We start from the raw sequence: 17,085 nt of genomic DNA, 5'->3' as shown, positions 1-17,085 counted from the left end.
GAGCTTGAAACATAGAAGAGAGACAAGACAACACAAATGGCAGATGTACACGTGTTGACTCTTTTTTTTGTTACTTTCTCTTTCTTATATAATGTTGAAGTGCAGGAGGCATTTGACTAACCTGGGATTGTAAGATCCCATGAAAGATATGAGGATTTAGGAAGGACTGAATGAGAGAGGATGGTATACTGGAATTGGGAGTTCATTTCAGGCATATGGACAGTACAGAAGAAGGCATAAGAATGGGAGTGGGAAAAGGAAGTGAGCATACAAGATGGAGCAAAGAAGGTGAGGTAGGATTAGATGAGAAACAATATCAGAGATGTAGGCTGAGGTGCCGTTGTGCAGAGTCCTACAGGTGAGGATGTGACATTTACCATTGATTAGATAAGCAAGTGGGAGACAGTAGAAGAATTCTAAAGGGGGAAGTAATCTGGTCTGATCAATGGATAGGATAATTTTAGCAGGAACAAAATGGAATTCAGTGCTGTGTTGACAACTTAGCGATTTTGTTGCTAGATTTAGTGACTTTTTGGTTCACCTAGTGAGCAAATAAGCATCAAAGCGACCAGCGACTTTCACTGACAATTATAGTGATATTCAGAGAAAGAAGTCACCAATTTGTATGGTCACAAAATCATTCACGAGCAGCTCAATAGTGTTAATAAAATCCATTCAACGCTCTTCTTACCACATTCTGTTGTACACCAAGTCAATGTCATTACGTCTACGCAACCTTAACCAGACCCGATGTGAGCGGCACCCGTCTGATGATGACAGTGTACTGTTGTAGTTGCTTGTAGGCAGCAGTGGCAATTATGGAAAGTTATGTGCAAAAAGCAAAGGGAGGCTTGGAGGGGCAGCCAAATGCCAGGTTAAGAAGTAGGGGGGACCCCAGCCCTGCCCCATGTAACCAGGACAGCCATGAAACCCCTTGCCAGCCCCCTACCAACTGAGAAACACCAATGGAGCTGGTAAATGATAACAAAATAAACTCAGCTGCCAAGACTATCCAGCTGGAGAGAGAGCACCCAGCATTGCTGCTGCTGCTTTCTGTTCAGCAGCTGGGAGTGTCCTCTCACCCGGGCAGGGTGAGCGCAGAAGCTAGTCATGGGGGCAGGTTCAGCAGAGTCACAAGGAATCGCCCAGATAGACAAGCCGGCTCCCTACTTCTTGGAGGAGATTTTAATCAGTTAACATTTCAGTGGCCAAAGGTTCAAAGATCTGTTGTCAACATTTTTTTTCCTGCATCACCCTCGCCCAGGGAGTGGTGCCCACCCTGGTCACTAACTGTTTTTACTAAGCAGAAAATCATAACTTTTCCCCTTAGGGGCAGTTGTATCCTCCCCTCTTCCATCTCCCCTCCCCATTAGATCTGGCTTTTTTACCCCCTCCCCACCAGCAAGGAATTGAAGCTGACCCCCAGTTACTTGCTAAGCATTTATTCTGCCACCAGGAGATTGAGTCAAACCATTCACAGCCTCTCAGCCCAAGCCCTGGAATGCGCTTCCTTCCGAGGACATGCCCAATTATGCACTTAAAAACTCTATGACAAACTCCTATTAGAATACGACTTACAGTCTAAAAACATTTTCAGGGATTAGTGTGTATAGAAATTCTATAATGCATTATTTCAGTATTGTGTTTGTAATTAAAATTTACCATCCCGTGTATATACCTATAATTTGCTGTTGAATTTTGTGGAAATTGGTTAGTGACATTTTTGACACATTTTGAAAGCTTAAATAGCAACTTTTCAGGGTTTCTCGGATGACTTCCTACTATGTGGAGTTGGCAACACTGGAGTCAGGGAGGAAATTACAGTAATCAAGACAGAGATGCCCGGAGCATGGACATGGGGACAGAAAAGAAGGGTTGGGTTTTTGATATCACATGAAGGAAGCAGCAGCAAAACAGCCTGGATGTGTGTGAGAGAAGGAGAGGAGAAGTCAAAGACGACCCCACATTGCACACTTGAGTGGCAGATAATATCTTCCAATCCACAGCTTCAACCACCCTCAAAGTTAGAGGTGTTACATAGCCTTGGACTAGGGAACCAATGGTATTGGTCTGCGGTATCGGCATAGATCCTCTAACCATGAAGTCATGCCCTCGCCATACAGTTAATTCCTCCTTCCCCTGTAAGGAGAATGCTTTAGGTTTCCCCACACATCCATTTTGTATTGTTTTGTGAGTACTTCTTCCTCCTTTTGTAAGTTTTTCCACAGGAAGGGATGAAATGCTGTATTCATTTCATATTCAACTCTACCCACATAAAGCCTGACTATTTGAGCTCTGTAGAGGATGGAAAAATTGGGCAGGTTAAATTCAACACTCTCCTACTCAAGGCCAAAGGCAGACTAGTGGCAGCATTCCCCCATGACAGTTACACAAGATACTGCAGCTTCTCCCCTGGCCTGTCCCAGTGTGGTCATCCAGGCGGGCCTATGCAGATTTTGCACAGAGATCTTTCCTGTAGAACATAGGAAATGCACAAGTGCCCCAGGACGCTACTCATCCAACAGACTCCCATACAGTCCTGCATAGGGTCTGTGCCTTTTGGACCCAGATGAATTTCACCTCAATCCAATTTAGGTGCTTATTGGTATATAAACAAGGTGCTATTGTCAGATATGGGCACAGGGCAGGCATGATGGGCAGCATTGCTACATCCCATTACATGTTTAGCTGCATGCTTTTCACTTCTCTGTATATAATAAAGTCAATCATGTTTCAGTGGTAACATGAATGCAGCTTCCATATTTATATATTTTGTGAATTAAGACTACAAATTAGTTTTTGAGGCAGACTTGAAAAACACAAAATGAAATAAGGTCCTGCATAAAGAATATTTTTATCTGAGATCCACCCATAGGCAGTATAATTGGAAAAGTTTCTTAGCCAAAAAGTTAAAGTCAACAACAGAACAGCCATACAGGATCAAATCCTGCAATCGCTTACGCATTTGCTTAACTTTATTACTGTGAGTAGTCCCATTGGGACTATGTGTAACCCCCTGATCTCTTTTTTTCTCCACCCTTTTTCTGGTGTTCAGTCAAAAGCCTTATTGCTGTAATTACAGCTGCTGTTTCTACTTGCTCTGAGTGGAGATGGAAACATTCCCAGGCAAGATGGCAGTATAGAGGCTTGAGTCATTTCAAACAAAAAGTTGCTATTTCAGCACACTAGAGGGAGTGCAGGAAGCTAATCATGCTCTGAAACTGGCGTGGAAGTTTTCAATAAGGGCAGATGTTCCAGTACACACGTTAAACCCTTAGTTAGAAGCCGGAAGCTCCTGTCCAGTCAGAAGTGAGTTCTGTCAGGGGTACATAACTGGCAGCCATTTTGATTTGCGCACCAGTCAGATACAGCCCAGCCCTGCATGGAAAAGATAGAGCTGCGGGGGTAACCCAGACTGAATCTGTAGGTTGGATCTCAATATAGTTTCCAGTAATTTTACAGAAGTCATTGGGATTGAGACTGGGAAAACACCACAAAATAGAAATCATAGACTGGAGGCTTAATGTCTTTGAGAGTCATATCACACCACTGAACCTAACAGCTGCAGCAATTGTCAGGTGTGTGTGTGTGTGCGGATATCTGACGTTGTGTTTGTGCTCAGTATCATGCATGCTGAAAAAATTGGTTCTGTGATACAAGTGAATGTCTATACCTAGTTGTCATGACCTACGTGAAAGCAGAAGATCTCCGATTGGCAAAAGTCCTAATCCATTTACTTATTTTGTGAGGTTTAAATATATATATTTTAGGGTTTAGCTCTAATTCAGATTCTTCATTTTAAAGGAAAATAGCAAATCTCTAGTTAATGCTAGTCAGTCTAGCAGTCTGCGAGTAATGATTTATCTTTGGAGAGTCATTCAATTAAAAAAAAGGAAAAATGTTGACTGCTAATTGTGTGTGTGTGTGTGTGTGTGTGTGTGTGTGTGTGTGTGTGTGTGTGAGAGAGAGAGGGAGAGAGAGAGAGAGAGAGAGACTGTCTTATGATAAAGACTGGTATTGGATTCCTAAGAAGAAGAAAAAAGTGAATCCTATTATAATTTCCACTTTTTAGATTGTTCCTATAGAAAAAGAACTGTAGTCTCTCGCAAGGATATGAATTCATGGTCTCTGCAAGTCAGAGAGAGGATTTCTGTAGCACAGAATTGGTAAGTAAATCGCATCCAATACAAGCTTAGACTTACCTCCCTTCTATGTAGGTTACATATGCATAACATTAAAGCTAAGTGCAATGTTAAACGTTTTCAGGATTAGGGCTTTACAGGAACAGGTATGTAGCTCAGTTTACAAAAGGCCCAAACCAGCAAGGGGCTGAGTGATTTCAATAGGACTTGAAGGCCCCACCATCTCCGAATGTAGGATCAGGCCCCTGTCTATAAATGCTATTTCACTAAACACAGTCAAGCTGTTGAACACATTTAGCCACTGTACTTGAAACATATTAGCTCCATCCAAAAAGACGTGTTTGTTTGGGTGTCATGTCTGGCAAAGCTCTGGTGATATGTTTGCAAAAAACAAAAATGTTAAATTCCTGCAAAGTCTGTTGGCATGGAAAATATCCATCTCAAATGAGACCTTCCTTACGTCTAAATTTCAGTTTGGAACCCATGAAATATGAGGTTTCATAGTATTAGATTTCTCTGCATTCCCTCATATTAAAGCAATAAAGATGTTTGTTCTTATAAAACTGTAGTAACATATTAAAATATAAAAAGAGTTGGGGGTGGGGGAACAAGGGAAGTAAAATTCAAAACACAAAACATACAGGGAAGTTTGGCAGATTAGTCCTTCATAATTTAAACCAAATCTGAACATTTAGGGATTGATCTCCAGCTTTTCTTCTGTGTTTTTTTCACACCAATATTTTAATTACATTTAAAGATATTTGATCTACTAACATTTTAAAATAATAATTCCATAAATGTGGATGACTTAATATAGTCTTTTTAAAGACCAATTATAGAAGTGATTACTAAATTCCACGTTACCAATAGCATACAAAATGCTAACTTTAAGAAGAGATAATACTTTGTATTTATAGAGTTCAAGGAACTTTGCGTGCACTAATTAATCCTCCTATTTTCCTCACTTATGCTGTCTATACATAGCTAATTTTGTTTCATCTTGCATTCATTGACACACATTTACATAGTCCTACATAGTCTTTGGTCTCTCCATTTCTTTATTTATTTTAGGTCAGTATCACATAAACATTACCCTTTAAGACAAACTGTAATGTAAAGTCACTGTTCCCTCTCTGAGTGGATGAAAAAGGTGCTAAGTTCTCTAAGGCATAAAAACCAAACAAGCTCCCCCAAACATTAAAAAAACAAAAAAACAAAAACAAAAACACAGTAAGGGCCTGAGTCCTGAAGTCCTTGAGAAGGCTAAATTAACTTCCTGCAGGATTAGGCCTTAGCTGCAGCACAATTCCAAACTTTTTCTGAAACAAGAATACAGTCAATAATATAACTGCATCAGCATGTTACTTTAAACTTTGTAATAGTAGCAAGACATTACTACTAATTATAGACTAGAGCTTGCAGTGCTCTTGGTTCCCACTAACTTCAGCAAGAGGGGAGTGCTCGGAGCACCTTGCAGAATTTCAATTGGATTTTTTTGAAGATTGATTTTCAAAGACATATGTTTCAGTGGATTAAGAGCTAAGGACCCTTTGCTCATATTAACATATTTTAATTATAAGTTGCAGTACTGCTATTTTCTTTCAATGGAAAACATTTTGTACAGTTCATCACTAAGAAATTGTCACACAGCCAGGGTAAGTCAGTGTAGCAATACTGAGTCCAATGGAGGTGTGCCAATTTACACCAGCTGAGAATCTAGCCCAGTATAGTTGTTCTCAAACTCTTATTTAACAGTCACTTTGAGCTTTATATATTTTACCTAAAGAAATATAATCAGCTTGTCCTAAATTTTATTTTTTAAAAGTCTGTTCATTAGGAAGGCAAAAGACAAGAGAAAAAATTCTTTATTTGTAATTTGATTTTAGTAGTATGCACTATATGTTAGCTGAGAAAGAAAAAAATGTATATATGTTTAATACGTGTGTAAGGAATGATGTGTACATTCTCAGTCACTAGCATCATGGGGCCAAATAGTTACGTAGACAGACAGGAGAAATGCTCAAAGCTTACTGAAGAATTAGGAATCAACACAAGGAGTTATTCAGACTGGATCAGGCCAAAACACATCTAAATATCTGCTTAAGGGTTTTGCTGGGTCAGAACCATAGATAATTATTTATCCATCTTGGATATTTTGCCTGCACAAAATGGGCCCAATAATTCCCCCGATCTGTATGAAAAGGGGGTACCACCATGACTGAAACTCTCCTAGCCCACAGGGAAGTGGCCGGAGCAGTGACGTCGGCCACCTCCTCAACAGTGTCCCCTCTCCCAACACCTTATGCAGAGATCTCTGAGAGATCTGGGATCCACGTGTGGGCAGGGCATGGGATTGGAACTTGTGAGGGTGGGGAATATGCTTCATTCCATACAAACACCCCAAAGAATGCATGAAAAAGTTGTAGAGCCCCAAGCTAGGTTATCTTCCGCATGGAGCCCGGCTGTGCTAGGGAACTGGAATCCCCTTTAAGGGCAGAGACAACTGGTTGTACAGGATTCCCTGAGGGCATCCATTAGAGTTCCCATCCTCAAAAGAAACATTTGTGGGAATCTACATTAAGGGAACCTCATGGAATTTTCCTGTCTATAGAGATCCTTTCCAGAGTTGTTGTTTTGGATTGGTTTGGTTTTGGTTCCCACTTGAAAGGCAGGACAAAAATCCCACCACTTTTTCTTCAACTTTCTTTAAGTTTTCAGCTGTATAGTCAGATGACATGTCCAACTTTATTTTCAGGGCCAAAGAATAAAACAGTTTCTTTTTGGAAATTTATGACAGAGACTAAAGCCCCAATTCACCAAAACATTTAAGCACGTGCTTAATTCCAGGCACGTAAGTAGAGCTATCAAAGTCAGTGCAGCTGCTAACAGGAAGAAACCCTGGTCCCATTGAAGTCAATAGCTAAACTTCCATTTAATTCAATGGGGCCAGGATTTCACTTGCAATGTGTGAAGTTAAGCATCTACTTAAATCTTTGTAGGATGAAGGCCTTCAGCACTAAAAATATTAGATACAGTGGTGATGGATTAATTTCCAAGTGTGTGTTACCGAGATGCTGTGTGGCAGTATTTATTAAAGCTCAGTTGCTAAACTTAAAAATAGCTATTGTAGATCAGAGAGAGTGGGGACAGAAAAAAGGAACACCGCACCTAGATTGCAGCACAACCTGCAGTGATCTGTTTCAAATCTAATTTTTCATACTTTACTTGCCATAAATAATATTAGTGAACCAATTTTTAATCCAGTCCAAGAAGCAGCTTTTCAAAAAAAAGTTTCTTTGGCTGTCCTTTGGAGTTTCATAATCCACTGGATTTTATTGGTTTAGTAAAATGATGCTCTTCCATAGTAATTGAATGATTTGAATCATTCCTCTGAGACTTATTTCGTCCTCTGTTGGGCCAACTATTTTGTTTCATCAGTTAAAGAGAAATGTAAACGGTAATGTAGGTTCAATCTACAAAAGAACTTTTCTTTCAACTGAGTTTAAATATCCTTAGCGTCTTGTTATTTTTCATATACTTAAGGGTCCCGTTTTCCAATACCCCAGGGCTTATGTATAAGTAGTTATCAATAAGATATCGAAGCTGGACTTACTCCCAGTGAATTGAAGTGCAAGTCCCACTGACTTCAATGCATATAGGATTGGATCATTAAGTTTACTCAGTTGCTAAGAACTAAAACATTTAGCTTCTGATTTTCAGAAGCAGCCTGTTTTTTGCACCTGCACATAATTGCAGGCATATTATATAACACTTGCACCTTTAAATCAGGTTGTATAAGTGCTATAAAATGCATCCAAAATTATTTTCTGGCAGAAAGTCTAAGGCCCTTCCAAAACTCAGAGCAAAATCCTGACTATTAAAGTCAATGAGGGTTTTGCTGTTGACTGTAATGAGGCCAACATTTTACCCTCAGGTCCTATTCTTTGATCTATAATGAGTATTATGTTAATGTACTGGCTTTAAAATTAAGAGGACTTTGACATTTGTACATTGACATAATGGTCAAAGTTATTTAGAAACAATCTATATTCATAAAAGTAAAGGATAAACAGCACGGTAATTTACACCATTATTATAAAGTATGTATTATGAATTGTTTTTCACTCTACTGCATCACTCTGTGAATCTTAATATACTATTATGCAGCTGTCTACACAATACCAGTGACATTTTAGATAAATTTTGTAAAAAAAAAAAACCCAGCAATGAATGAAAAGTATCTATATGATTGACATCTTGGCCATGAAAGCCATATTTTTAAAGGGATATGATCATGTCAAATTTATCCCAAAATGTAGATTATGTAATATGGATTTATAAATTCTAAGTATATAAATGTTTCTACAAAATTAAAACAGTCCAGTTTTTCTTTTGTGAAATAAACATTCCTCTGTAACATTTGTCAAAGGTGTCTAGTGCTAGCACGCAAGAATCAGAAAATGACCATAGCTATAACCGTAAGAGAGAATAATCAGTCTATTTTCCTTGCCTGACCTGAGTCATGTGTATAAAGTAAACACATAGGGTGAAATCTTGCCCCTACTGAAGTCAATGAGAGTTTTGTCATTGACTTTAGTGGAGACAGGATTTCACCCACAATATATAAAGAGACACATAAATTAGATTTTTAAAATTCATTCACTTTGAATAATCAAAGATGTTGGTCCCCAATACTACAAACATGCACAACAATAACTTTATGGTAAAGAGCAGTCCCACTGATTTCCGTAAATAGAGGAGTAGAACAAAGATGCAAGCCTGTGGAGAACGCTTCCCGCAAAAAAAACCCTCATTGATGAATTTTTAGCTTTGCTCACTCTAGAAAACTAAGGCATACTGTTAATGCGCCACATTTGGACATGGAAAATTGCTTGTACAGGACATCTTACCAAAGGAGAAAAAACGATATAGGAAACACTCACACTGCACACAAAACCAGTGATTCTCAAGTGAGACCATCGTGAACTTTATGTCTGGCCACCATGACTTTTGAGCCACAGCAAAAATTTGTTTGAGACCCACTGCTAAGTTTATAAGAGATATAATGGAGGAATGCTCCATGATTCTTAAAGGGCAGTATAAAATGCATGATTCTTAAGGGCCGGATTAAAGTGAATGTAATCACCTTGCCTTGAATTTCAAGATGAAGGGCCTGATCCCACTCCCATTGATTTCAAAAAGGCATAATCAAGTGCATGAAGACCAATGAATTATAAAAATGTAAAAAATGAAGATTCCAAAATGGCTAATTGAATTCAGATGAACGAGTGAACTTAAAACACTCTGGAGATTACAAACTAGTTGCTATTTTATGTCTAATAAGGATAACTATATGAAAGAAAAAATTCTAAGGCATATGTTCGCTTCTCAGTTGCTATTGTAAGTACTATGAACATTAGAATTACACTCTAAATAGGATCTGTTAGTTTGGGTCTTATTCTCTAGTGCTAAAAACCACAACATTAAATACAATTTTAGGTAATTTCAGATTAGCATCTGTTCAAACCATTAGGTGATACCTAAATTGATATCTACTCTATTGCTATTGCTGGAATTTGTGTTTCAGTTATGCAACTGGCACTCTTCCCTTCCCCCCCTTCCCCACTTTTCAATAAATTTAAAATCCTAAAAATAATGTATTGTTGTGATTTTTAAATGGAATTTTCGGTGGTTTGGTTTTTGTAAAATTTCCAGTTCTTTATATATTTTCACACTTCCTGTATCTCTTTGTGTGTAAGTGTATCTCTCTCTGCCTCTACAATGGATCCTAATATTGTACTCCTTATGTAGACAAAATTTTCAGTGACTTTAGTTGTAAGTCTGGGTACTGGCTAATATAAAGTAAGACAAAATTGCATAGTTATGTTGGTGTATTATAGAAAAACTGGGCCTGATCCAGCAATGCATTTAAGTATGTGCTTAATTATAAGCAATGGAACAACTCAAAAAGTTAAGCACATGCTTAAATGTTTTTCTGGACTGAGGCCTTGATATCTTTGTTTTTTTAATAGGGGAATGAGGAGGGCTTAAATGTTTGTAGCTACAAATGAATCTCATTACATCTAAACAGATAGCAATTCAAATTAGATGGTATGACTATGCTATTTTCCATCCATAGTTAATGCAAAGAGATGTGATAAAATATATTAAACCTGTCATTTTGCTAAGAGCAAGGAGTTTTAGATTGTACAAATTAAAATATAATTTAGTATCTATGAAAGATACAGTTCTGTTTTTGTTAATTATACTTGCTGTGAGCAAAGTGAACATATTACTGTAAATTTTGTCCAATAAAACAATCCACTAAGTAATGCAATATGCAACACTAGTCTCTGATAAGGAATCATCTGTCTTGTATTTCTCTTTAAAATAGCATGATCATTCAATTTGACTTCAACACATTTGGTACATACCTCTCTGATTTGTATAACCTACATATTTTGACATTTTCCGTTCATGATAAGTGATGTTTTGATATTACATCCCAAACATAATTAACAAATTAACTCTTTCCAGAGAAAGGTTTTAGCCAATAGCATGTATTTCTCTTGCTTCCGTTACAGCCACGCTGAAAAGTATAGACATATTGATGAATCAGTTACACAGTCCTTTTGATTATGCGGGTGCAGCTCATTTTTCTTACTGAAATGTTTTAGAGAGCAATCAGAAGTCATTGAAACCAATGAATTCACACTATTTATAGTCATTTATCAAAATGACTTGCTTTGAAGTGATCATTTTAGACACTACATTTATAGTATTTAGGTTTTAAAAGCAGTTTCTTTGAAGGCACATCATAGACTACATTTGTATGATGGCATTTTATGTTCATTTAAAAAAATATAAATGGACATATAGCTATATTTACATACATCAATCTCTCTGTATATCTCTGCACTCTATACAGTCTTTATGTGTCAGATGTAAAAATATTTTTCATACTTAATAGTATTTTTAAATGGCATTGGGATTCAATACACAGTAGCATATCTTCATGTATTCATTCTTAATGTTGGGGGGAGGGATAGCTCAGTGGTTTGCGCATTGGCCTACTAAACCCAGAGTTATGAGTTCAATCCTTAAGGGGGCCATTTAGGGATCAGGGGCAAAAATCAGTACTTGGTCCTGCTAGTGAAGGCAGGGGGCTGGACTCAATGACCTTTCCAGCTCTATGAGCTAGGTATATCTCCATATATTTTAATATATATTCATCTAGCCTAATAGATATCCCAATCCATTTAGATTGTTGCATATCTAATAGTTATGCTGTGAAGTTCTCCCCCAAATAGTAGGAGCTTTTCAGATTTTTCCCATTGAAATTCAGACTTCCTAAAATACTCAGAAAGTTAATTGCTTTCACATGAAATCCAGATTACACTTTGTGTCTCCAAGGTGTGTCTGGGCTCACATCTTTCCTAAAATCATGGATGTTTTAAGAAAATTTAGACACAAATAAGCTGACTTAGCCAACCACTATAATAGTTTTGCATTTGTTACTTGTTTTATATCCTCTGTAAACAACACCTGTTATTTTACAATGGTGAAATTAAATGGCTTCAGAAGTCACAGGCAATTTATGAGAGGGAAAAAATCCAAATTATACCTCATGAAAGAACTCATACCATATAAAGCAACAACACATTTTAGGGATATTTTTCTTATTCATTGAATATTGTTTCATCTACCTCTCATTAGCACACAAATAGCTGTTACTGCATTTTAAAATAAATAAATTTGTTTGCAGCATACATCATAATGTTGTGGCATCTTATTTTTTTTTTTTTTTTACTGTTGTTGACATTAGAAATGTTTATTTGAAAGAAATGAACTCACAATGTTTAAAGGGCTGTGTGTATATCCCTGCATGCTGGTTTACGGTCCCACATTTGGGCCCAGGCAGGTTGGCCTGCTGCATCCAGGAAGAGATGACTAAGAGGTATTTCCCACTCATCATATAATTTACAAATCTTGTATACAGAGTTGACAGTTTCTCCATGTTTATGCAGCAGTTTATTGAACATTATCTTCAGAAGTTATTTTCCAGCCTGCTCAGGCCCCAGTATGGGATCCAAAATCAGTCATTCTACCTAAATAATTTCTAAGGCACATTTAACCTTGTTTTCTAAGCAAGGAACAAAATTATGACAAAGTATACCAAAAAAAAGTTATTCCCCCTCTCCATTCACCTGTGTACAGGAGTATGAAACTTTAAAGAGTAATTTTTTGATGGACAAATAAAATAGCATTAGTGTTCTTTTCCCCATTATCATCATGGTAAAGATAAACATGAAAAAATGCATGTCTTCACTGGGAAATTTTCATGACAATTTTAAGGGGTGAATAAATATAGCATTTTTGGGAAATAAAAATAATGCATGTAGCTTTAATTGATGTTGTGTTGTGATATTTCTTTAGAATAGACAACTGTCAAAACTCAACTTTATGAGTTAACATTTCTGATGTCAACAGTTTATATTAATGAAAGCCGGAGACCGCAAAACTGGGATGGCCCCAAGGCTAATTTAGTTCAAAAACCGGGGACATGTTCAGAGCATAGGAATATCCTCAAAATATTCTGTTGTCTTTAGTGGTAAATAGAGGTAAGAAAGTATATCTCTAAATATGCACTAGTGCTTAATTAGCTAGTTTCTGAAACTGCTGATGCTATACCTGAACAGCCTCTTTGTTTACCTATTAGCTATTTACTCTAAATTTATAATTAATTGTAAACATTTACTAAAGAAGTTTAAAAGTGGGGAAGGTGGCTAAAAGTTCTCTAAATGATCAGCATTAAATAAAAAAGTCAGTTATGTTTTAAAAACATATGGCAATTTGATTCAGGAAACAAAAAGAATGATCCATCACATACATTCCTTGTTAAATATAGTAAAACGAACAGCAATTGCCGCCGGTAACTGCAGAAATACACTGACTGCCCTAAAAAATGAGATTTGCTGCCATAAATTACACTGATATCAAATATTCAGCACAGAAGTTCAGATTAAAACAAAAGAATGGGGTGGTAAAATATTGTGGTCTAAAAACAATATTCTTCGAAAATATGAAATATTGTGACTATTGCATCATTGTCTAAAGAGACTTGTTAGATCAAGCCATTCAGAATACATGAACATAGTTGATATTTTTTCGAGGGCGGGAAGGGGGAGTTGTATGCTGTACTATGATTTTGGGGCTGTATACAGACATTGTCTTAGAAAGTTAACTCCAGACTATGTTGTTATATCAGCACGATCATTATTAAGGGCTCAATCTACTGCCCATTAAAGTCAATGGAAAGATTCCATTGATTTCAACAGAGTCCCACCTAATGCCCATGGATTTGTGTGTTTGCATTGCAAAATACGGAAAGCAACATCAACATTTCCTAGTATTGTGAAGCACAGATGTGCTTTCTTCTAATTTTCTACATTTGTAAATGACTGACAAATTTACTGATCCCCCCGACAACCCAGCATAAAATTACTTCCCTTCAAAAACTCAGGTTAAAAAAAATCTAATATTCCTCAGACCTCACATGATCAATGATGCAAGTTTGCTTAAAAACACAGTGAAGATATAATTGCAAATAAAACTGCAAGTGTCTGTGAATGACAGATTTTTATATTTTGGAGAACTTTTTTCAGCCTATATAGTAACAGTAAGTAAAATGCTACAAACCTATCCTGATTTATTGTAAAACTTTCCTAGTGTAACTGACATGGAGAATTGCAAAGAAGAAAATATAATGTAACTGCAAAAAGCAGTTTAAAAATGAGCAAACTTTCCATAACTTTTAAAAACCTGATTAATGACATTTCAAGTGAATCAAGGTCATGGTTCCAATTGTGAACTTTAGTAAATATCAGGAAAATCCTTTCATTTTCTCTTCACTATTAGAAAACAGCTTTGTTGGTATGTCTGCTCTTTCATTTTCAATATTTTGAATGTACAATAAAAATGTCATCAATTGCAACTATTGTATTGCCCCTTGATCATTGTCTTTTGTTAGTATGGGATTTTGTGAGTTTCTTTCCCCACTTTGAGAACCCAAATCTGTTCAGTTGTGGGATATAAAACTCAAAGTATAATAAAGCTTCACCTTTCTGTATAGGCTGCATATACGCATATCCCAGGTCACCTTCTTAAAAAAACAAAAACAGTGTATCGAAAGTCCAGCAAAATCTTCCTGAAAGCCCAAGCACATGAAATGAAATACTAAGCGTTGTAAAAATGGGATTCACTGCATGGTGATTTATAAATTCCAACTCATGCCCCGTAATGAATTATATTCTATATTATACACATGCTCTATACAGACACGCACCCTAGAATGCAACACATACTTAGCATTCATGAGAAAAGTTCCAGTTCTAAGAAAAAGTTTCCAAGGATTGTGCAAGCGTTCAGAAATATGTTTCACTGGCGCAAAAGGGGAATGGGGGTGGGAAAGAGCAGAGCTATCTTGAAACAGAGGGGAAGGAGGGAGGAACCACAATACCAGATGCTAAATACTAATCAAACCTACAAACATTTCCCCTCCTGACCGTAGGCAACTGCTCACAATTGATTTCACGGTCTATCACGTGCTCACTCTTTTCCATGCTCCCGATAAACTTGCTTTATGATGGAGACATCGAGCGCGGCTTTAGTGACTCTCTGAAGCCTGCTGTCCTCAGAGAAAGGCTTGGAAGAAAGGGAGCCTTAAGGCTGGGAAGTGCAGTCCCTCTATCAAGCCCATGGTTTCTCTCTAGATCCCCTCTCCCCAGGAGGATCCACACACACGCGCGCGCCCAGCACCCGCAAGAATAGCAAAGGACGAGCCTTTACCTGAGCTGTCGCTTTTCCTTTTGCCGGACCTCTTCTCTGTTTCCACTGGGGACAGCGCCTGCCTGCCATAGTCCCCGGGAGCACATGCAGCCCCCGTCGGGGTATTCGTGCCCAGGCTGGAGGAGTTTGAACACAGGACTGGGGGGCTACTCCCCAGCTCCGGGGGACCTCCTGAGTCGGGCTGCAGGCAGAGGCTGTGCCTGGCAGCGGCGGGGGGAGAAGACATCTGAGGAATGTGCCAGTTCGTCTGCAAAGCCTGGTGGTGCTGCTGCTGCTGCTGGTGGTGATGGTGGTGGTGGTGGTGGTGATGGTGGTGCCCTCTGTGATGCTGGCTGGCAAACATGCCCTCTTCATTGGGGTATCCCGCTATGATGCACGAGGAGGAAGAAGTAGACAGCTCGGGGTAGGACATGTGGTCAGATCTTCCATGCAGGGCGAGAGAAGACTGTGAGAACGGGTGCAAGCCCTGTGCGGTGGCATGAGGGCTGCGCAGGCAGCCAAAGAGTGTGTGATCCATGGCATGCAAGTCTCAGGTTCCAGGCAGGAGAGTTTAGGAAGGATCCAACTCCACCACCCTTTGTCAACTTGCACTGTAAACAGATAGGGCTTGGTTGGGGATTTTTTTTTTTTTCCAAAACGGCAACGACACACTTTTCAGCAGCAGAGCTCAGATAATCCAGGTCTTTAGCCCTAGTGGCCAGTCTCCGTTGCATTAAAACACACAAACACACACACACTCACACACACACACACTCGACCTCGATGAGCTTTGTCAGAGCTACTCAGATGTCAAGAAGTGGGAGAGGTTAACGCCAATAGAAGGTGGTCCCAGAGAACTGCTTGCAGGGGGAAGCGGCTCGGAGAGGTTATAAATACAGTAGTGTGTAATGTGAGCTGGGGGCTGGCTTAGCAACACAGCGACTGACCACATGCAAAAACTCCCTCCAAAACTCCAGCACAGTCAGCGAGCCGAGCCCTTTGCATCAACACGCCACAGCCCTGACAGGCAGCTCATCCTGTCTGACACAGGCGGCGGGATCAGATTTTCCCCGGGGGGCCCAGGGGCGTGCAGCACATGAAAAGCTGCAACTCCGGAGAAGTAAAAGTGACACTTTATTGCACGGCACAGTCCCCACCCCCACTGTTTTCTACATACATCTGTGAACACGCGGCCCAGTTTCAAACGGGCAGGGGGTCGCCCTCTGATGTCGGCTCCAGGCAGGTCTGGCGCTCCGATGCTTTCTCAGCTCCTCCTCCCCATCAATTGCACTTCGCAGCCGGATTTGGCCCCCTCTGGTCCCGATCACGGACAGTCGCTCTGTTTAATAAGTACAGGAGTACTTGTGGCACCTTAGAGACTAACAAATTTATTAGAGCATAAGCTTTCGTGGGCTACAACCCACTTCTTCGGATAATAAATGTTTCCCGACGAGCTGTGGTGTTTATGGGGAAGGACAGGTGGAGTTCAGGACCTGCAGGGGATTGTCCTCCAGAATAAAGCGGCCCCTTTCCCCAGGGGGAAGTGGATGTTTGAGGGGAGAGGGGCAGGGCAAGGGGTGTAGGAGGAGGCAGCTTCAAATCCAAACCTCCAGGCATCCTCACCTGCAGTCCCAGGTGTATTGTCAACAAAGTCCCCCTTGATTTCCTTTGGCCGTTCATCTGGAAACAGGAATATTTTTCCCTAAAACGATCAGAAAGAATCTTGTCTCGGCACTAGAGCAACGATCAGTCCCCCGCAAGGAACTAAGCGCAGATGGGAATAGCAGCCGGGTTATCATTGATAAACTGAAACTGCTGCCAATAACCACACTGGCTCCTGCCACTTCAATTCCCTCTGGTTAATAAATTACGGCAAGAGACGTGTCACTCACTTGTTCCGCTCACATGGCGCGTCTTCAGCTGCAAAGATGATGTCTTAAAATATTAAAAGTATTAAGCACAGATACTTCTGCACTTGCGCTTGATGCAACTAGAGCTGAGATGTTAGGGCGTTTGTTTTAAAATGAAATGACCGGCAGTTAATGAGCTGCAGAAACAGGTCAATGAAAGACAACAGTTCCCTGCTTTCTGCCATTTCAAAACAGGATCTCAAACC

At 39.3% G+C, this 17,085-nt stretch overlaps 1 protein-coding gene across 1 annotated transcript in view; it reads right to left on the bottom strand.

The window, feature by feature from the left end:
• MEOX2 (mesenchyme homeobox 2) overlaps positions 1-16,284 on the bottom strand; it is a 71,553-nt gene extending 55,269 nt beyond the window's left edge. Inside the window, exon 1 of the mRNA XM_024209057.3 lies at positions 14,991-16,284. Within this exon, the coding sequence (XP_024064825.1) occupies positions 14,991-15,507 (517 nt within the window). The 5' untranslated portion in view covers positions 15,508-16,284. The remainder of the gene's footprint in view (positions 1-14,990) is intronic.
• Between the last annotated feature and the right edge of the window lie 801 nt (positions 16,285-17,085).

This window comes from Terrapene carolina, unplaced genomic scaffold (assembly GCF_002925995.2).
Source record: "Terrapene carolina triunguis isolate 2854851 unplaced genomic scaffold, T_m_triunguis-2.0 Scaffold84, whole genome shotgun sequence".
Lineage (NCBI taxonomy): Eukaryota > Metazoa > Chordata > Testudines > Emydidae > Terrapene > Terrapene triunguis.
This window is presented reverse-complemented; position numbering and strand designations above follow the sequence as displayed.